The sequence below is a fragment of the Accipiter gentilis genome, chromosome 8 (assembly GCF_929443795.1).
Source record: "Accipiter gentilis chromosome 8, bAccGen1.1, whole genome shotgun sequence".
Taxonomy (NCBI): Eukaryota; Metazoa; Chordata; class Aves; order Accipitriformes; family Accipitridae; genus Astur; species Astur gentilis.
Genome location: NC_064887.1, coordinates 14,578,564 through 14,601,500, shown reverse-complemented (window position 1 = coordinate 14,601,500; position 22,937 = coordinate 14,578,564). Strand labels below are relative to the sequence as shown.

The window sequence follows — 22,937 nt, the reverse complement described above, 5'->3', positions numbered from 1 at the left end:
GTGAAGGAACATAAACTGCCACCACAGCTGTTCTTTAAACATGCGGTTGAAAAGGACAGCTCTGCTATGGTGACAGAAAACATCAAAGCAACAAAACACACTATCTGATGGGGGTAACAATATCTCAGCTAATAAAATGGCTGTCATCCCTGCACATTGTATAGATAAGGAAGCTGAGGACGTTTCGATGCTCTTTGTTGGTATGCCAAGTTGCAATTATCCTATGACAGAGCCCTTCTGGGCTACGATTGATGAAACATTTTGAGGGGGGACACTTCAATAAGTGAATTTCTTTGGATTCAATGATGACATTGCTTGCACAATGGTTGGCGAAAATAAAAACATTTTAAGTAGAACTAGGAAAATGTGGCCTTATTTAATCTGCCTGGGATGTCCTTGCCACATTCATTTATTTGTATTGTATGTTGGATGTAAACAAGTCTAATTCTGAAGTTCTTGTGTTGACCTTCTCTGGCATTGAGATCAAAGTACTGTCTGCAGTAAAGATGAGAAAACTTTAAAGACTTCAGTGGCTTGTCAGAGTAGGGTATGTTCAAACATAAAATAACACAACAGTGCAGCCTTTGGCTAAAACAGGCACAAAATGAAGTTGTGAAGAAATTTGTTGCTCCTCAAAGCCCCATCGTTATCTTTCAGTTTAATGGCCTAAAAGTGGACCTCCTTAGAAAACAATTTTTCCTTTTTTCCTGGGCCTTAACTCACAGGGTGACTCTGCCCCTTGCCTTTAACAGATATAGCACGGATGTCACCAGTTAAGAGGAAAAGAATGCCCTTTCCTTGCTCAAATTCCTGGGTGGATTTGAGGACTGGTAAAGCCCTCCTCTGAACAACAGTCATCCCTCTGTAAAATGTCAGCCTTTCTAAAGCCTGGCATTATCCTCTTTGCAGCAGTGTGTGCTGCTGTCCCACCCCCAACATGTCCTCTTCCCTGGCTCCAGCTGTCCCCTATCCCAGATCTTTCACTGGGTCTCTGGAGGAGATCCTTGAGGTTGACTTTACAGTGCCTGATCTGGAGCCAAGGCAGCTGGAATAAGAATTTAACCTCTAATCCAGTATTTTCATATTTAACAGCTTGACCATTTGAAAATAATTGTCTTTTAAATGCCGCTTTTCTCTGTGCATACTCTGTATTTAGATGGGAGATGCAAACCTACTCCACTTGACTGAATAAACAAAAGAAATGTTTAATGCTTACTATAACACAAAGTTTGCAACAAATTCAGGCACAGGGAACCTTTCCCAACAAGCTATTCTGGGATCTTCAGTATCTTGACTGAGCTGGGACTTCTGGAGCAAAACCAAGGATATCCTACAGAACTGCCTGTGCTGGTACAGCCAGAGACAGGCGCAGAGGACAAAAGGCAATGACTTCTTTTAATGAACAAAACATTTGATACATGATGTAATAGTTTTCCTGAATTAAAAATAAAGTAACAGTCTTTACTTTTGCTTTTTGCCAAATCAGTTTCTTGTCCAACACTTTTAAATATGAAACTTGCAACACTCTTCCACATATCTAATAAATGGCCAAATTTTCAGGGATACATAACACATGCTGTAGAAATCTACCCAATGCTGCTGCAAGTTCAGTCTATATGATAATCAAGAGGTTATCTTGATTATGTTTGCTTGAACTTAGATTTGGGCGCTTACTTTGAGAAATTTATTTCAATAAATGAAGGGCAGCTACTATTTTATTTATTTATTTATTTGGAGTTATTTGCTTGGGAAACAAGTTTTTAGCATTTCCAACTGAGAACTCAGCAGCTGAGGAATACTTGGAAAACTACTGGTGAAGGTTTCTGCAGTGCCTCCCTCTCTGACAGATCCCCAGCATGGCAGTCTGTGGAAATCTGTTGGTTTACATGCATTTATTCAGTACCTTATGACAATCTTCCTTTTCTGTGGCTTCTGCCTTCTTAGTATGCAAGTTATACCTCTCATTTTAATCAGTGGCAGCAGTGTTTTCTCTGTGTTTTCTAATTGGGACTTTGTCTCAAAGGGTCCGCTGAGCTGACACTGTGCAGTACTGGATAAACCAAGTCAAGCAATAGTGTGGCTGTGCAGCACGGTGCTATGTCCAGGCTAATAGAGACTGTGTTTAAAGGGCTAATTGGCCTGGTTAGAGAGCGGCACTAACGTGGTATGGCTGCTTGCAGTATGACCTGCCTCTGAGCTCTGTGCAGCCCTCCATTGTGGCGTACAGGCGTATCTCCAGTTGCTGAAAGATACACAGTGTTTATACAACATATCTACACCCTCCTGCCTGTCAGTACTCCCAGGTATAAAATGCATATAATAACACTTCACGTGGCAGGTTATATTATGGTAGGCAAACTTGAAAGTGTTTTCAGTTCTGACTTGTGCTACGTTTCAACATTATTCCCTGTCATAAGTATTACTTCTGTCCAAACTGTAGATATTTTTCTAATGGAACTTCTATGTTTTTGCGTAAGTGTGTTTCATACCTTTGGGATAATAAAGTCCGTAGCCCCTGTACCTAAGGATAAACATGCTCACTAGAAAATGACAAAGTTATGTAGACAACAGTGATTATGAATAAGCAGAGTATTTCAACCTAGTGTGTAACAACTATTGAAGATCACAGTTGTTGGTGCAGTCAGCAAGGGAAAAGTCACTTTAGATTGAAATAGGATGCTATATACTACCCTCACATTCAAAATTCATTAAGGGACCTGAGTTGGGTTAACTCATTCTGCCATTTGACATGGAGCTAAAGTTTTCCAGATTGTGTGCCTTAGAAAGAAAGGTCCAGAAAGAGCTATCAAGACCATTTGGCATGAGACCATGGGCTCCATCACTTGACAGCTGTAGGGTTCAGGATGGAGAGATAAAAGAGGAAATCTGGCCTTTAGAGCAGTCTGGTTTTTGGAAGAGGTTGCTCCAGAAAGGAGGGCTACATACTTTTCAAATGAGCAAATTCCACTAAGATGATATTTGGCTATTATATGGGAAAATTACTATGATTACCCCAAAAACTGCAACTCTTTGACTGAGTCCAAGCAGTACCATAGACCTAACTTCTTCTGAGTTTTATAACCTCTAATTCCACTTGCACCATTATATTTAGCTTTAATTTCCATTGGAAGAAAAAGGCGGGGAGGGGGGAGACACATGGAATGGGACACCAAACACTATATGTTTTTATAGTGACCTTTGTTACCAGAAATGAACCACTGGGGTCAGTCTCTGAGAATATCACTGTCAGTACTTAAGAAATTTTCACCATGGAGTTAAATACTTATGCCATTAACAGTAGCTGGAAATACTTCAGTGGTTATTGTTGAAGTCATTAGTCTAGTTGAAGTAATGCTGGCATGTTTTCCCTCTGGGTAGAATTCCTCAGACTAATTGTCTCCTCCTTGCCAGACCATATTTGATATCTTCAGGTTTGGAGACTGGATGTTTTCCAGTAATTAATGGCTTTTCTCAGTTAAAGATTGAAATTATTTCCTTTTGTGATTTAGTCTATTATCCAGTAGTGAAGCTATTGAATTCCAGAGTGTTTAAATGGGATAACTTACAAATAGAGCTAATATAAAAAAGACACTGTCACCAAGCTACATGAAAGCTATGTGAGCCACTGTAGAAGATGCTTAGTTCACATGTAATTTTTGACAAGAATCAAACAGCATTGACTTTAAAAATAATAATAATTAAAAAAAGAATGTATTCTTTGCTATTGGTGTTATCTTCTTCTAATGACCTAACCTTAATATTAAATTAGAGCAATATAGGTCCATGCATCTCATAGACAAGCATGAGGTCAACCTCATCGAACCTCCTGAATAGTACTGGCAATCAAATTTCATCAAGCTATTCTTGAGTACTATAACTTGGGTTTGACAAAAGTACATCGTGAACTCAATGTCTCTGATGCCCAGACTAGAGTCCTTAAAGTACTTTGTCCACTTAGAGTGTAATTAGCCTGTGGTTTCAGAAATCAATGACTACTGTTCCACAATGGAAAAAAAATAGTTTCTGTAGTCACTGTTTTATGGCCTTCCATGTTATTTGAGCTATTACTTCTCTCAAAGCAATTTTACCACATCTTTTATTGTATTCTGCTTTTTAAATCCAAAATGGAACATAATACAGATCTCAAAGCTAAAAGCAAAAAATGTTTTTAATACTGTTTCAGATACGTTACAGCAGATTATTTTTCAAAGGACAAAATTTATTGAAGATAATGTAGTACAATGACACCTGCACTTCATAACATACCACCTATTTTTAAGTAGCAGGTTCAAAAGCATGAAGAGGGACTTATAGTTAAACACTGATGAGCCCAGTTGTCCTTTCTACATATGCATCTGTCCCTGTTGCCCAAATAAAGACTTCTTACAGAAGCTCTTAAATCTAGTTATATCATGATTTAGCAAAAACCTTTTCAGTAGAGTTCAGTTTTTCTTTTCCCTTCCAAAAATGCTGCTACAGTGGTAAATGTAAACCGACAGAGTTTATCTCCCCAGGGCCAGGAAGGTAGTCTGCAAGTGTGAGACGTAGGAACTTGTGTTCATCCTGACTTCCAGCCTTGTGTTTCACTTGCCATTAGATGGGGCATTGCTGAAGAAGCCAGTGAGATCACAACATCTAAGTGATGACCCTTGTGTAACTGGCTGTAGGAGACATCCATCTACTAGCTGTTGGGGATTAGATATGGACAGAGTAATCCTGATATGTTTATACTGCCTTTCTTTAGATGTATTTAACATCTGTTGGATGTAGTTCAGACGGATCCCAAGATTTGGTGCATGGTAGCATGCAATCTCTTTGCAGCTACTGAGGAACTATTTTCTCTACAAGACAGTTTACAGAATCTGATGTAATATGCAAAAGAAAGTTTGGATTTAGACAAATAACAGAATGTGCCATACTTCAGAAAGTTCTGCAAACAGAGTGTTCAGAACTTAGTGTTGGAAATAAGAACCAGGTGTACTGGGAATTGAACAACAACTTTGAGTCTTGTTTTCCTGAACGCTATTATACAGTGGCTACTGGAGTGTTGGGCGGATATGTGTACACAGCATAAATAAATCATGGCATTTATTTATATAAACTGAAAAAGGGGTTAAACAGTGTAAACAAGATGTCAGCCTCACATTCTGATACATCTACTTTTATGGTGCTGATTCTATTCCAGTGTTATGGTAAATGGAAAATGCAGTGGGAAGTCTGCGAAAAATTACAATGCAAATATTGTCTGGCTGGCTATAGGTTGTTTGGTTTTGTGTTTTTTTGCTTTGTTTCTTAAATACAGAAATACAGTTCTATTTGCAGCACTAAAACAGAACTTCTACTTGGGCTGCCCACTCGGTTCTGCAGGGGGCATAGTTATCCACTGGCAAACCCCTCTCAGTAAGGGACCACTGTGCTGCTCACTTTAAGCAGAAATATTCTGATTGTGCATGTGCGGCTTTACTTTTCAGTTAAAGGATGAGTTTCGGTGAAAACAAGCGAGTTAACAACAAAAGTGAAAGCTGGATTGGGAATGATGTATTTTAGTAACAGGGAGGTTTCTAAAACCCTTCTGCTGATAGCATTCAGTAAAACATTGCCACCTGCACACTGCTGGCAGTTTGAATCCAGCATATTCCCATTTGGCTACACTTCACCTTGTTTTAATTCCATGTTTTTGAAGGCGGTAAACCAAGAAACTGATGGTGTGTCTTAATTACATTCTGCCTAATTCTTGAGTAGTAAGCTTCACGCAGGGTGTCTGCCAGGATGTTGAGGTTGGGCCTTGGTAATTAGGTCTGGGTGGGGTGAGGAAAGGGAGAGCAACGTGGTCTTCATTCTTGACTTCTGCTCTTGGCAGGTTTTTCCCCTTTGCTTCTATAAAAGCAAAGATGTGGGTTAACGGGATCAACTCCTTGGACAGTAGTGAGTTTGAGGTCAGGCCCTGTTGTGGAAACAGACTTTTCACACACTGAAACCAAGCACGAGCATGTTCTGTTCACTTAGAAGTAAACACAGAAACATTCCTGCTATTTTGGAGCCTGCCGCAAGAAGGAGTGACGGAGTGGGTCAGCTGGGGGAAAGCCTCCTTCAGAATTAGAGATGAACCTGAGCTTGACCTTTAGTTCAAACACAGCCATCTGCCCATTCTAGGGAGGAATTCAGCAACTGGATCTTAATTTCTGCCTCCCAAATGTATAATATGAACCACCCCAAACAAAATGACAGTCAATCGTTTCCATCAACTCCAATTAAAAGTACCTTTAATGTACAAACAGCTCTGTGCCTGGATAGTTACTTTATAAATCATTACATAGCTCCATGTACTTTCTCATTTGTGTCCACCACCACATGCCATCTGTGCAATGAACTCGCATGCCTCACAGTGTCATTGGCATTAAATATTTGCAACCACCCGTTGCGTTCTGCAGAGGGCTCCCAGAGCAGCAGAACGAAGATCCTCCATGAGCATCTGGGTGCTTCCAGCCCCGGCTCCCCGGCATGGTGAAAACACAGTCCTACTGGTGCCACGTGGTGCTCAGGACCCCAGGACTTAGTCCTGTGTGACTGAAGGACAAGTCCATATCCTGACAGAGAAGACCGCTATTTCTTATGACAGCCTTTGCTGCAGGCTTGTAGTGAGTTTGATAAAGCTCATCGGATAACACTTAATGTTCCTCTGCCTCATTTAAGCTGTGTTGTCTCTCACTTACCCCCTTTCTCACATCTCGCTTACCCATACCAGGATGGTACCACAGTGGGTTTCATATATAAGCTGTAAAGTGGTGATGTGTTTCCCAGCTGCATTTTCTGAATAAATAGCTTTTTTGTTTGTTTGTTTTTGAAATTTGGGAAAGTGCTGCCTGGAAGTTTCTCTTCCCCCTTAATCAAAGTGTTTGCTAAGCTGTTTTCCTTCTGTTTTATCTCTTGCTTGGGACCGAAATGTTTAGATTTGAGTGGTGACATCTCACTTGTTCACATCCTGTCAGATGGGAGCCTTGGGTTGTTTGAGTTCACACTATGGCTAACCAGGACCTGCGTGTGACTGGAACTGAAAATGGAATTATTGTTTTAGCCCCTCCTATTTAGTGTCTATAATCCAGTTTTCCAGAGAATTCATCCGGTCGTCACTCCTCACCTCCAAATCCAGTCTGAGAACACCAGCAGACCATCTTCATCCTGGATTTTTTCCATCTTACTGTCTCTGACATTACTCTGCAACAATCTCCCTCCTTCTTTAGCTTTGCATTTTAACAGCTCATCAGGCCAGGTGCTCAGCTGGTGAATTAATGCCACGTTCCTGGGAGGAAGGCAGAAGGGGAGCCTGGAGTGCTCCCGGTGCAAGGAGGTCGTGGTCTGCTTCCCCAAAGAGTGAGCGGCAGCTCCCCGTCCCTTGTGCCCGAGCTGCAGTGTGGGTTGTGCTCCTCACCCGCACCCCGACCGGTACCCGGACACCCTGCTCGCCATATCAACAGGGGAGGCCCGACCAGCTCTGACTTTTGCCTGTAATAGAAGGGGTGAATCTTCATAGCGCTCATAGGTCTTTCCCTCTTGACCTGGTCACGGAAGGGGTGTCAGGCAGACAATAAATAACTAATTTGGGGTTTGGACACCCAAACTGAAGCTCCCCACTTGCAGCTGCACAGGTCTGAAGCTTTGTTGCTGAGTCTCTGCTGGTCAGTGCAGCTCTAAGTTCTCCTCTGGGGGCGTGGGGGGAGCGTTGCTGCTGTCTCCAGTGCCCATAGACCCCTGCTCTCCAGAGGAGGAGGGGAGCCAGTACTGCGGAGAAGGTGGGGCACAGCCATCCAACAGCTATTTATTCCCTCCTTTCCCTCTGTTTCAGTAATTTGAGCACCCTGTTCCTTTTTATTCTCAAATTCCTGCAGACGCTTGTCTCTGTAAATGGTTTCTTTCCAGAAAAGGACTAGCACTTTTAAAGATTCCCCCCCACCCCTTATTCTTCACACATGAGTGACCACAAATTATAGATTTTTCCTTTTGCGATACTTCACAAGTGTTGAAAAGGCAGGTTGTTCTGTGTGGCTAAACAAGTGACAATTTTATCACTGGCACTTACCCAATAATAAATGCTTTTCATGTTTAATTTGTAATGTCTGAAAATACCAGCAAGAGATGAGGGAAGCGGTTTAGATAATATATTAACCTCTCCGAACCTTGTCCATTCTCTGAGTGTGTTCTGAATATGTAGGAACATACCTTTCCTTTTTCTTTTAAACCGTTCTGCCCTGTCCCTTAAACTGGGACTAAGGGAATTTTTTGTTGTGAGGCCCTTTAGTTCAGCTAAACATGAAAGAACTGCTGATCTGAAATCATCTCTGCCTACACACGCAGCCTGTGAAGAATGCAAGAGAAAATATTTGTTTGCTCAACTAAGGACTTTTAGGAGTCCAGCAAGCTGCAGAGCCATCAGGTTCAAACCAGTTAAAAACACTGCCAAGCTATAAAAGCATCCTGAGAAGGCATTGTGGAAAGCTCTTGCAAGGAGGAAGAGAGTTACGAAATTTTAGCAAGACAGAGCTTGCAGTGGCAAGATTTCCTATGCGGCAACTGCATGGTCCCCTGCCCCAGTGTAGGACAGGGATGAATTGGGCCCATTATGAAAGCAATTCATATTTAAATGAGATTTCCAGCCCAGTTCTGCAGTCTCAAGTGGTTTTTCTAAGCATCTACTCTTTCATGCTGATTTAGACCAAACTGGAACGCTGAATCTTTGGAGAATCATAAACAAATTGTGTTAAATTACCATTAATGGAAACGCATCACAAGGAAGGAAAGGCAAGGTTGTTAATGGTATCGCTGTTCTTAACTCAGGCTGCGATGGCTGTAGATGCGCAGTCCTCCAGCACAGAAGTAATGTATGTAAGATCACCCACTGTTCTGAGACCTCCAGACAAGCTAAGCACAGCAGGGTGAGTAGCACTGGAATTTGTTTTACAGGAAGCCTTTCATTTCCTTGCTTTTGAGGGGTTAAGTGAGGCACTTCAAGTACTGTTCTCCCATGAGGGTTACACTAGGGAAGGGTAGTTTTAGTTTCCCCCAGGGGCTCCATAGCGGCTTTGGCAGCAGAGGCTGCTGTCGAAAGAGAACAGCCGGATGCAATGAATCAATGTATTCCCCAGCCGCTCTGGCTGCGTTTCCTTCCTACCCGGTGCTGTCCACTTTTCAGACTACTGTGTCCGATACTGGTCCCCAGCCCTGTGCTGCCACTGCTGTTCTTGACAGATGGGTATGCCCCAGAGGCCTCCAACCCTGGTTTCAAAAGGCCTGGAGTGGGGTGAAACTAATTGTTGATGTTTTAATGTCATCTGGGCAATGCACTGAAACAGAATGCGAATGCGTTGCAGTATACAGGAACGGCCTCGGTATGAGCTGCTTAGGGACCTTAGTAACGTTGAGCGTTCATTAAACTTCTGAAAATCACACCGTCGTGCCTGTGCTTGTTCAGGTGTGGCTTTGGGAAAACTCAGGGTATCGAACTGAAGCTCTGGCCAGGAGTTCTTCATTCATTAAAACCCTTCTCCGGAACATCAAGGTGTCAAAAGAGTTCACCTGCAACAGCCAGATTTCTGCTGCCCTGGGAAGCCTGTTGCCTCTCTGGCCAGCCTGGCTGGTTATCCAGCTCGGAGCCCGCAAAGCAGCCTGGCCGCAGCACAGATCACCCTGCGTGGGGAGCCAGGACGGTGGCCCCTGCCGGCGAAGCAGAGGAACCAGAGCCTCGAGCGCTCCGCCTGTAGCACGGCCTCAGCAGAAAGCCTTTGGAGATGTAGGTCTAACTGGCAAGTTTTGATCCAAGACTTTGCGAATTCCAGCTCTTCTGCAGAAAAGCTGGGAGCGTGGAAGTCAAGGGCTGAGCTCACAGGCTGTGCAGCTCCAGGGCAGGCTTTCCGTGCCGGGGGGGTCCCCGGGGGTAAGCTCCTGCAGCCACAGGTGGCTCTCACCAGTGACAAAACTCCAAGTCCACCATTGCTAGTGTTCCAGTCGGGTCACTTACCAATTAGGGAAGGCCATCAGCCTGGCTGATCTCGATTTAGTTCAGTGCCAGATAGTCCAGAATAGATTCTATAATACAAAGTTTCACTTCTACAAAAAAAATCTCATTTTGCACAGGTTGGTGAGGACTGAAAAATGCACAAATCAGTCTGTTTAACATGGGCGATTTCAACCTTGTTTGTTTGTTACTTGAAGTGAAGGGGGAAACAGTTTACTTCAAAATTTACAAAAAGAAAAAAAAAGAAAAAAATTCTGTGTAATCGTGAATCAATATGACAAGTTTCACCCCAAAACTAACTCTTCGTATTATATGTCATCATATCATTAGAAAGTCTATCATGGAGATGTGCCCAGTGCAATGGAAATCCTTCAAAGCTGTTTGGATAAATCTACTGCCATAAGACTTTCCCTCACAACATATTTCATGTAAAATATCTAAACAGCATTGCAAAAAACTTACACCTAAAATTGATAATTCAAGGCACTTTCTCATGCTCGCAATAATAACAAATTATGTCCTTTTGTAGCTGTAGTTGCCCTGGCATTTTCCTATTGTAGCTTACAATCTTATAACCACACTGTATTAAAACAGGATATATGACAGGATAAAACTTGCACTTTAGAAAGGATATGGAATATGATAGAAGAAATTTCCTCTATTCTTTTTTCCTAAAATCTTACCAGATTCCTCTAGCTTCCAACTGTATCATGGCCCTAAAATCCACAAATCATTCTTCCTTTCTGCATTCACATGTTTTAAAGTTTCTAAAAGAATTGATGTTCTTTATACAAAAATGTATTATATCACTACTAAACAAAATTCGTACATGCTTTACTTAACAATGAACAATATTACCTGATGTAAAAGAGTGATTGTTTGAACACTGGATTTTATTTATAGCCCTCTGTGATAGGGAAGACTTCCATCAATGCTCAAACTTCTTAGTGGGGCTACTCAATCCTAAACCAACGGTGTTCTCAATTAATGAACACAAGCACTTTTAATACAGAATTACCATCCTCAATTCAAAATGGAGTTTGAAAGGGGTGTATCAGCTTTTCAAATTTTTTTGCTTTTGAAGATCCTTATATTTTTTCAAGAGACTAGTAGAGAGATATGATTACATGCAGCTAGTAGCTGATTCCACCTAACCATAATTACATTTTTGTACAGTAAAATACATAGTAGCCGCATTTTTAGGGTGAAAATGGAGAATGGGTTTTATTTTACACCTGTACCATGTGAGCATCCTACAGGTATTCAGGTACACATACATAACCATCCCTATATCCACCCATCTTTGGGTTATTTAACACAAATTTCCTAGGAAACTATTTATAACCTTCCTTATATTGTGATTTTTAATAATGAGCTATTAGAGCAATCCAAATATTATAGAATTGCCATGTTAAAAAAGCAAAGCAAAACAACAACCAAAAAACAACCTGCTGCCCCCCACCCTGTCATTTCTCAAGACAGTTCAGCTATTCAGGAAATGTCTTGTGTATCAAACAGACTTGAATGCAGCATTACCATTTAGTTACACTAATTAACCTTTTCATTTGGCCAATCTTGTCTCTAAGAGTCTCCAAATTTTTCATCAGTTACTGGAAAAAAAAAAAAAATCTTTAAAGGGGTGTACATTCCTGAAATGCTGCCTGTAGTGTTCAGTGAGTATCTGTGCCAGCAGTGAATGCACATGCCATAATTAAATTAGGTAGCAACAAAGCAGGTGGATTATACACTTGCTGTCGTTTAAAGTATCTTCTTTGTATAGACAGAAAATTTTCTTAAACAACAACAACAAAAAAAACAACCAAACACTTTTCCATCTATAAATCCTGTTGTTTTTTCCTGACTTCCTTTAAATCACAAATCCAATAACATTATAAATCATGTAAAATTTGGAAAAATTACTTTAATCCCCTGGGATTTAGTTGAGCTGCTGTCTGAAGAAAAAAATCAAGTTGTTTATACAGAGAACTAGAAGATATTTTTGCCATCATTGTTGATCTTGTGAAATATTTTGTGTGAAATTAGGCAGATTAAACACATCTAGTCAAACTGTAGAGGAAACTCCTTTTTTTTTCTTGAAAACTTCTTCCTCACTTGCCTTTCTCATTAACCCAGTAGTTTTCCATAGCGAGCACCACCCTGGGCCTGCTTACGTCAGTGATTTTTATGCCATTAATTTCAATGGAATCAGGATGTGGTCCAGTAAATTATCCCCCAGCATGGTCTGCTCAGTATTACATTAGACCATGGGAATAGTGAAAAGAAATCTCCTTATGAATTTAACTCTTTAAAATATTCATTCTTGTGTTTGCAATGTAAGTTGCTGTTATTCTTCAGTGTTCTAAAGGTTTCTCAGATTATCCAAAAGGCGCTCCCAATAGGCAAGCCTCCTCAGGCAATACAGTCACCATTAAACCCCTTACAGACATCCTAAATATTCAGGAAAAACACCAATAATCCAGTAAAGTTTATTAGGCATAGTTGTAAGGAGTTTATTTAAGACCATTGCATGAATCGTTTTAATATTGCTTATAAACTCTTTGGACCACCTGAAAAAGGTAATATTGCTGGATTTTGAGGACTATAGTTGAGCTCCTAGAAAACAAATCCAAAAGAAAAGTTCTTGCATGTAGGCTGTAGCTCTGTAGCTTTTCTCTCCTTAACTCTGTTATTCCTCTACTTTGAATGAAGTCCTTGGTGTCCTACTTCTCATCTTCCGTGACTACTCTCCCATGAGCTTTCCAAAGCCAACACGTACTGTTTTCTAGGATCTATAATACTTTCCTTAGAGCAAGTTTACTTGGCAGCTAAAATAGGATGGTCCACTTCTTTTTGTCGTGAAATGCCAGGGTCCAGGAGCAAACTGGGATTGCAAGAGAGCCAGCCAGCCACACACAAATAATATTCAAAGAAGTGGACCTTGTTACCAAGATTTGTAAATTGTCCGGTGGCCTGGTCTCTGCAATGCCACCTGCCAAACTAGGTTTTTCATATTCTCATGCTTTGCTTTTGAACTTGGATCAACACCACATTTTTTTCCTCCCTATCGTAATTCCACTTAAACTAATTTGGTTTTACTTTGGCATTCTTTAAGATCCAAATCATACACCTTCTCTGCTGTATTCTCATGAATACCAAAGGAGTAGAATAAATATTGTTGATGTGTGTTGGCAAAGTGCTTTTCTACTTGGATTCCTTATTAAATTACATTCAATTTTAGTTATAATGAGTGTAATCCATTTGATACTGTTGACCCAAATTCCCCTGAGAAGGGCTGCAGTTCCAAATTGGTATTTGCATCTCTGAGTCAACTGGGTAACATTCAGAATCATGGCAGACTTCAAATCTGAAGAAAGTCCTGTGCCAGGGTTATGCTGGGGGGGGGGGTTGATCAAGTTATATTGCAGAAATGTATTCCTGCAAACACTTTATGGCTCTTGGTGTACTTTAATCTTGCCAATGCCCTAGCTTACATAACACTTTACTTATCTGTACACTATGTCTGTAAATACCTTATGAGAACACTGACCACCAGGAAAGAAGCAGCACCTTTCTGAAACTCATCCTTGGGAGTGTTTTCTGAAATCATATTTCTTCTCCCTGCCATACTCCTTAATCGTTCCTCTTCTGCAATAAGTTGTTACTTCTCTCCCTCTTAGAATTCTTTCCTGTCATTCATCATGTTATGAGAACATGAGAACATTCTCATGCTTGAGAACAGGAACAAAATCCCAGTAGACTTCAGGAAGCCTTTAACTCTTTTCCTTTCTCATGCTGTAGAAAATAGAGAACTCCACTCAGAGTGTCTTCTTCTTTGGAAGAGTTTCATTGATTTGTTTATTTCAGAGGTTTGGGGTGCTTTGGGAGAAATGGGCTATTTGGAAAGATGGAATTATCAGTATTGTGAGTGTTACTCTCAGTTTGATAAATAGAGCATCTGGGTGAGGAAGCTTTGGAAATTTTTCTCAAGTTTGGTCTGAAAGTTATTCAACAGAGAACAGGAACCTTGGAAGATTCTGGAGAGGAAACAGTTTTATTGAGTCATTGCACTGATCAACGATACAGTTCAAAGCATGAGCTTATTATTTCATTTGACCTTTGATCGAGCTAGCTGGATCCCCGTGCTCTCAATGACAGCACATGCAGAGGCTCTGTAGAGATGAAGTAGTCTTAAAACTTGTGTATATAGTTCCTTTTTCATGTATCATTGGAGGCATGGGATTAGCCCTGTAAAATAGATTATGTAAATTTGCAGGTACAAAAATGATGACTTGCACAGCAATTGCTAAGAGGTAAAGATCAAGCCATGAATCTTGCTCATCTGTTTGTTAAGATCTTTGGGATAACTAACAAAAAACAATATACTTGAAGACTCAGGTCAGTCGGTAGGCCAAACTTTCTAGGTTTGTTATCTGGGACTCCTGAGAAATATCACAGAAGGTCTTCAAAAAGAGACTGGGGAAAAAACTGTCAGTTTAGCTATATTGATCCTACTTTGGTGTTAGGAAACAAAGCGGGTGACTTCCTGATACCCTTTTGAGCTCTGTTTTCTCTAATTCTAAATTCCCAGATGCATCCTCAGGGTGACTCTCTACCTGTAGATTTTTGGGCAGCAAAAAAATGTTGTGACATACAACCATGGCAGAACATGTACTTGTCTCAATCCTTTATTCCAAGTGAAAATCCAATTCAACCATTCACTTCAGAATCCTGCTGCTTTTCTCATTTGTTGACTCACGCAGGATGAGGGCAGAAGAGTGCTGCTGAACACCTGATTACATCCCTAGCAATGGGAAAACTATATAGACAAACACCAAGAGTGCCAGCTCAGCATTCAAAACTTATATAAATAAAATTCCAGAGTCCAAATTAAGCTTTTACTTTACTGTTTTCTTCAATCGGCAAATGCAAATATATTTCTCCATAATTTATGTCTTGACAGATGATAATGAATGTGAAAATGTTACTCAGCCTTGTGGAGAGCATGCCAATTGCACAAACACTGTGGGAAGTTATTTCTGCATGTGTGTGCCTGGTTTCAAATCCAGCAATGGTCAACAAACTTTTGTACCTAATGATGGAACCTCCTGCGTGGGTAAGTTATTAATGTACGCCAGCTAGCTTTACATTGTCACTCTTCTCTTATTGCTTCTGTTAATTATAGAAACCTAGCAAGATGCTTTCAGATTTGTGAAGTTTGGAGTCAGGATATAAAATTCCCACAATTTGGACCAGTACAGACTTAATATTCCAGTTCAAGTCCACACTTCTCACTGATAGCACAGCAGCTGCCATTGCTTTCAGTAACATTTCAATCTTGAATCTGCTTGCAATATTTTTAACCCACGTCACAGTTTTAGAAAATTAATATATAGTTATGGTAACACAGAAATCCCCAATCCACCTATTTATGCCACTGTTTCACTGATCTGTGAGCAAAGTGGTCATATTCTTAAGACAAAGAGAGTGACAAAGTATTCTGCATTCAGGTCGCTCTGGACCAACAAAATTCCCTATATGTTTGACCTACTATGCTCCAAATATCTTTTGGTTTGGGGCTTTGGTTGGGATATTTTTGGTAATTTTTCAGGTCTGATCAAAAGCAATGAGCAAGATCAGTAGTTATCCTACATCCTGTGCCATCCATCAGCCTCTGTTTCTGAGACAGTTGGATGGAGCATGTTCAAGATTAGAGGGGAGGAAAAGTTCTCTGGAAAAATGTTATTTCTGAACAACTATGCAATCCTTTAGGATTTCCTTTGAATGGAAGAACTGTAACTATTTCTCTTTTTTCAAACTCCTGGTAATTTTCTCTGTATGTTGCAACAGTCCTCAGGGAATGGGAAAATGAGAAATAAATCTATTGCCCTTTACACCTTTATGCTGACTGTGCCTCATTCTAGATATGTCTCCTGTGAGCTTGTGAGTGCTGACAACCTCTCTTCTTACTGCTCTTAATATCAGCGGAATGACTGCATATTAAGCCAGAAAGTGATCTAATCAACATTTCTTGCCCATTGCTCACATCCATCTAAAAGAGCTCTGCTTTATCCAGCCGCTATGAATGGTTCTTAAATTAGCTGGGATTGAGACTGTTAGCACACTGAGCTGTAAATATTCTCACCATTTCTGGTCCAGGCTTTGATTCTTACATTATGACGTTTCCTCAGCTTCAGAAGTTTTGTCTTCAAAGTTACTTCCCTGACTGTTCTTGTGTCACTTTAGCTTTTTACCATTAGCTTGCTAATTTCTTTTTTTTTTTTTTTTTTTTCCCTTTTTTTTCTTTACTGGGCAGACATCTTTCTTTATCCTCTACTGGGAGTTAGTTTACCACTTTTCTTCTCCTTTTTGCATGTCCATGTGGGAGGAGCTGAGAGCTTCCAAAACTCACACGGAAACAAAAAATTACCTGTAGGCACCTTTTCTCATTAAACGAGTGTACCAATTACTTTACCAAGCAGTGAGTCCTAAAGACAACCTTTTGATCCACAATTAATTTTCTACTTTATCTGTCAGGGAAACCATAATAGGATATTTTGTACCCAGTGGATCTGCTGCTACGGGTAGTAGATATGACTTGCACAAAAGCAGCTGACAGTAGTGTATTGAGGGTGTACTACACACAGCTGAAGCAAACACCAAAGTTCTCACTGTAAATACAGTAAAAGTTAACCAGTACAAATTGGAGAACAGAGCTACCAAGTATCCATACTACCCAAGTTTTTAGGCCCCCCAAATATTTTCAGGTTCTGCAAAGTCTTACGTTTTCTCTTTAATATATGTATAATATATATGGCAGTAACTTTAAAAACATGGTGGTTGAATTTTGGAGAGTATGCCCTTATGCAACCCATTTGTTTATGCCATCAGACCTATCTGGAGTTCCAGTGGTGCAAGTGTGGTACATCACAGTGTGTGTGCGAGTGAGTCCATTTCAAAGTCCATGTGCATACGCATGTGTGTTCCTCCCCTCTTTGAATACTATACTAAACTTCTGAATACAAAGTGATTATAACTCTCAAGGTAGTGGATTAAAAGAAAACTTGGGACAACGGCCTTGGGAAATGTCAGTTCGCCCTTAATCCAATCAGAATGTTGAGTTTTGAGTTGAGAGTCAGCAGTATTTCATCCATGTTATCAGGCAGAATTGGTGAAGAGATGACAATGAAAAATGCAGATAGAGGAGGAACCGGAGGTTAGGAAGGGAGAGAGAGAAAAACAGATAGAGAAAGGAAATAGAGAAGAAAAAAAAGGAGTGCAGAGATGTGATGTTTCTGAAGATGATATTTTTCTGCTGTCCTGAACATGAGCTATTAAAATCTATTTACTGTGTAAAAGCCATGCTTTTTCCTCAGACTTCATATTTTATTGAATGTTTGGCTGCAGATAAAAAGGTGAAATATAAACCTACTTTTTTCACCCTCGTCAACAGAGTAAAAATGTGAAAATGGCCATCTGTAAAATGGAAGTGATATCCATGCCACTCTGCCTTTTCCAGGAACATACTATTAGTTTTCTTCAGGTATTTCTGAGAGCACTGGGAAGGCACCCATTCTCCATCACGTCCTTTTCTGCGACAGGGGAGTTGTACACTGGATGGGATATGGCATTGTGCCACACTGCTAACTTTTCTTTTACCCGTGCCATTTGTAGGCTTTTTCTTTTCTACTTTGTGTGCTGCTGCCTTCCACAGTATGGAGACACAGGGAGGGAACATCTAGTCCTTTGCAATTGAACTTTTCAATCACTTGCAAGCTACTAATAAGCAGAAGGTATAATGTAGACATCAAGCTGTCTTGACTGACTGGTGAAGAATCAAAGCGATGTAGGTACAATCCAGTAATTGGCAAGACCGAACATAATAACTGTTCTCAGTACTTTTAATTTAATTGGAATTTCCTTGCCTGCTGCAGTAAATGAGGAGTGACAAAGCACAGAAATAAAATAAAAGGTTATAAATCTATTTTCACACTAGCCTAAGTGGTGTTGGTGATATTATTTTTCTGATCGGAGCTATTATAAAAGCTTCAAAGTTCAGCTCCAGGATTTGTTTTGAATATTTACTAAAAGGCCAGGGCTTTTTGCAGAGCTATGGCAAATGCTCTTCTGTTTAAAAAGCTGCTGTTCTTCAACCTTTGCCCAGGAATGTTGTCTGTGAAGACTCCTCACGCAAGCCTTGGCAGCCCAGTCCCCCTCCCATAGCAGATCAAGGAGGATGGTTTGAGATCCTCACCCCAAAGCTCCAGTAAAATTGGACTGGTGAAAGCACTGACAAGCTGTTGTCCGTGTGTGGTCCAACAATTGCATATTCGGTTAACTACAAAACATAAAGAAACAAAAACCTGCAGCTACTGTACACAGTATTTCAAAGCAGGAACTTAAAAGCAGCATTCTTGCAACTGTCACAAATTGTTGGCTGCCCCTGACAATGTCATTGATTTAAAAGGGATACGAAGCCGATTAGTACCTTGCAAGATCAGGCATATTGCCTTTTAATTTTGTTATCCAGGAGATTTTTTTCCTCCAGGAAACTGTAAATTAGATAGGCGTGATAAGGATTCATTCCATATGGACAACTCAACTGCAGAAAGTCTATTTGCATATACTCGACAGGGTGTCTCTATCAGGCTTTAAATAGCCATCCTGTTGCCAGAGATGTGCCTTGATGCTTGAGTTTCTGCTGTTGTTTTGGATATTCCTGACTTCTCATTAAAATCTCCATTACACTTAATATCTGACATAATTACAAAAGGAAGGGTAATTTGTGTGACTGCCCAATAATGACAAATAAATGACTTACCAAACTAAAGGTTCATGAAAGCAAAATATCATAATAATTTTGAAATATTTGATCAGTAAATCACATGGAAACCTGATACTTAGCAATGGTAGTCTAGAAAGTATTCAAATATTTATTTATTTCTACGTCATTGTAAGCTTTAACAAAGCTCGTTGTCATTTGCTGGTGTTTTAGCACCGCATTACGTGCTGAATATCTTGTTAAGATGTACACGTCCTCCTCCGTGTAGCTGACAAGGCCAAAGAAATCTTTAGTATAAGGCTGATGTGTGTTCTTGCTGTACAAACGGGTATTGTCATGGTTTTCACCCTTGCCGCTTCAATTCATTCAAAGTTTGCCTGTCTTACACAGAGTCACACAACAGGGCACTGACAGGCACCCACTTGTTTCAGAAAGAGCTTCATAATTTACTGATGTGAGAGGTTATTTAAATGCCAAGAGTAAGAACTTTAGCCTTATGTCTTTAAATGACAGCATTTAATTATGAGGTAGCCTGTGTGTAGCACTATATCACGCTTTCCCCCCGCTTTTCTTCACTTGTGCCAGATTCACTGATGTATAACTCCATGAGTATATTAGCTCCATGAGTACGAATACTGAGGTCACAGAAACCAGACAAATATGGATAATGCAAAACTTGGCTCATGAAAGAGAAACATTTGCAGTTTGGGGCATTAAATATGGAAACAAACTATTGCCCTAATGCAGGTAATTATAATTTAACCTCACACTTTAAACTTCAGTGCTTGTGCCAACCCATTCAAACACGCAGCCTCCTTGGCAGCTCTCCCTGAAGAGCAGAGGTGGTTGTGCTGGGGAGGGCAAATGCGCCTGTAGCCTCCCCTGCCCTCCCCGTCTGTGCCATGCGAGAGTCTGGATGGCTTTTCGGTGGGAGCTTCTGAACCTCAGGCTTAAACCACAGCATTTCAGGTACAAATCGGAGCCACTGCTCAGTGAGGAAAATAGGGATATGAAAGTGAGGTGGGACCTCAACCATCTCCTTGAACCCCAGGAAGACCTCTAGGATTACAAGCAGAAGAAAGGGAGCTGGGGAATTAAGCACAAAGCAGCAAAAATTTTGTGAATGCAGAAACTGCTGGCATACTCCATTTAATGTTTAAATGCATTTTACAGTTGCCTTGTATAAAAAAAAAAAAAAAAAAAAAAAAAAAAAAAAGCATTCATCTAATTATTTATGGAGGCTCTCTTGCCATTAGAAAAAAATGTTCTACGAAGTTACCAATAATGCTGTCCAAATAAGCAGATGGCCCCCAAGTATCCTTCAGACATCTTTCTGCATTCCCTAGATATATCCACAGACGGGCAGTACATTTTTCCAGTTTTCCACAATTTCCGTTTCTCTAGCAACCTTATTTCACATACGTTATTGCTCATTTTTGTTCTACTCCTTTTTGAAAACCACCAACAATCTTGTATCAAAATAAGAGTGCAAAAATAGTTCCTAGATGCTAAGAGTGCGTTTCCAGCCCCCTATATCTGCTTTCTGTCTGTCTGTTCTTAACACCCATCTGGGTGCACAAAGGTCTCCTATCAACCCAGGTAGCTATTCTCCTCCACTAATCAGTTAATCGGTTCCCCTTTTTCACCAATTTCTTTCCCAAATTCAGTGTCATGCCAGTTCTTAACTTAGGTTGTCTTCCTCTCTGGTTCATCAGCTCCCCGCCCGCTTTACCTTTACTTTCCTTCAGTTCAGTTCTCAGGCTGTTCCTTTAAAATTGCTCACATATCGCTTCTTCATTTTTCAACTCTTTTTTGTCAGATATACCTGTCCCAAAGCTGTTCATTTTTTTCTCCTTTCCAGCACACCACTTCACAGTCCATTACTTCATTCTTCAGAATTATTTAGTATTGTTCCCAGTTTACTTTCTCCTTTGAGTTATTTGATCAGCCAACCAAATAATGCAAAATAATCCCTACTCCAGCCAGAAAGTTAGTACCCAGGTCTCCTAAATTGATCAATTTATGGGTTCCCTTACCGGAATTCATCGGTTTTACTCTTGGACTGTGCCCCACCCAGTTACTGAACCTGTCTGCCTAATGGCAAATTATTTAGATGCACAAAAGCCATTTTAGGCAAATATAATTTAAATGTGGATTAAAAAAAAAGACATGCCAAGCACTTTAAAGGGCACACAGTTTAAATCTTAGATTAACGAGATGGATAGAGTGATCTTTTGTAGCATCTTTTTAAAGCTGTGACTTAAAAGAAAAGGCTGCAGTTTTCTTTCTCTTTTCTAACTGAATCATAAGGCTGAGAAAATCTATTTAGTCTAATCTCTGGAAAATGGATTTCAGATGATTTGCATCATGCCGAGCATTTTGTTATGATAGAATTAATATTTACAGTCATGGTTTTAAAACATGAATGATGCAGTATTACATAGTAATAAAGGTGGTGGTATAAAAATATGATCAATTATGACTTATCCTTCTAATCCCGAAGTATTATAATTGGCAGGTGTTTTGCCATTAAGTTTGCCTTTTTAGCTTTTGCCTTTTTTTTATTCCATGAAATTTTATTATGAAACTGCTTGCAGTGTGCAGGGCTATTATCAACAAAGCAGCAAGGTGTTAGTCTGTAAATACTTAATAAAAAATTCAATTTCTCACGATATTTGCAGATGTAGATGAGTGCAGCAATGAAGGAACTGTTGCCTGTGGAGATCATGCAAAATGTGAAAACGTGGATGGAGGGTTTAACTGCTCCTGTAAGGAAGGTTATCAACCATCCACAGGAAAATTGCAGTTTAAGCCAAATGATGGCACTTCCTGCCAAGGTACATGATATTATAAAGGTTTATGTGTTATTATAGAGCTACATCTTCTGAGAAACCCACCAGTGCCTCTTTATCTTCAGTTAGATTAATCAGCAAGACATGAAAAAGAGGCTAGGCAGTGGCATCTACATTTCCTGAGAATAGTATCATTTCGTAAATGTATTTTTGCTAAACAGTGTGATGAAATCCATTTGAAATGATGGTTGCCTCCTCATAGTTGTCAGATCTGTACTCCTCTCTGTAAATTTAAGCTGTCTCTTAACTTCACCAGTGGAAGTCCCAAGGAAAGGGGCCAAACCTTCTACCTGAGTAAAATAGAAGCTCAGAGTCCAATCCAGCGCTGTAACTTTGGCCAAGATAAAGTCTTAGTAGCTGAAGCTTGAGAAGGCAGTGCTGCATCCTGTATGCACACATTCAGAATGCTGGTGGTTTGGGGAATTACTTAGACAAGAGCTCTTACAATGAGTATATACTGAATATTGAATAAACTGCAATATATAATTAGTTTCTTTTTAATTTCTACAGAAAATCCGAAGGCCAAGTGTGCATTATACAAAGACTGTATAACTGAACATATTAATAGAACTTTAGCTGGAGTAAGTAGCATTGGTTTATAGATTAATTTCCAAATCCTTTAATTGTTTCTGTTTGAAACTGTTATTTCAAATATAATAGTTCTTAAGGAGCTTTTAACAAATGCTTAAAGCACACAATTGAACTTAAGCATGTTTACAGAAGTCTTTTTAATAATTTCAAATTATTTGAACTGGGTTGTATGTTCAAATCATGATAATAACTTGCTGGGAATCTGTGTGTTCTGTTTCCAGCGAAGTGAGTCACGATGCATGAAAAATTCAGAAGTGTCGTAATCACTCAACTGTTTCTGTAATTTCTGAAGTTACACACTGCTGCATTTACTGATGTGCAACTGTTTGCTTGTTCAGAGTGAAAGGCAGCAAGATAGCTTACAAAAGTAATGTCAACAAGTGACAAAGTAGAAATTGGAGCAATAACATCCTGGTATACTAGTATATTTGTTCCTCAAAGCATAGTATGCCAACTGCTACAGAATTTATAGACTCAAAATCTCTGGACTCAAGCAGAGATTCCTGAAGCAAATTAAAAAAATATTAATGAATTCACTGTTCATTAGTCTGCAGCTATAGTATTGTCTAATTTAAAAGGATAAATGAAACATAAGCATAAATAAATTAAAACCAATTGTATATGTTTGCATTTTATATTAAGCAGTTTGCCAGTTACAAGATTCAGAAAGATATTAATTTAAAGGTTTTTATTAACCTAGCATAAG

The 22,937-nt window shown here is 39.8% G+C and overlaps 1 protein-coding gene across 1 annotated transcript in view; it reads left to right on the top strand.

Annotated features, from left to right (window-relative positions):
* The window catches only part of ADGRL4 (adhesion G protein-coupled receptor L4), a 76,492-nt gene that overhangs the window by 24,812 nt on the left and 28,743 nt on the right, over positions 1–22,937 (top strand). Inside the window, exons 3-5 of the mRNA XM_049808966.1 lie at positions 14,970–15,122; positions 21,470–21,625; positions 22,151–22,221. Of these exons, the coding sequence (XP_049664923.1) occupies positions 14,970–15,122; positions 21,470–21,625; positions 22,151–22,221 (380 nt within the window). The remainder of the gene's footprint in view (positions 1–14,969; positions 15,123–21,469; positions 21,626–22,150; positions 22,222–22,937) is intronic.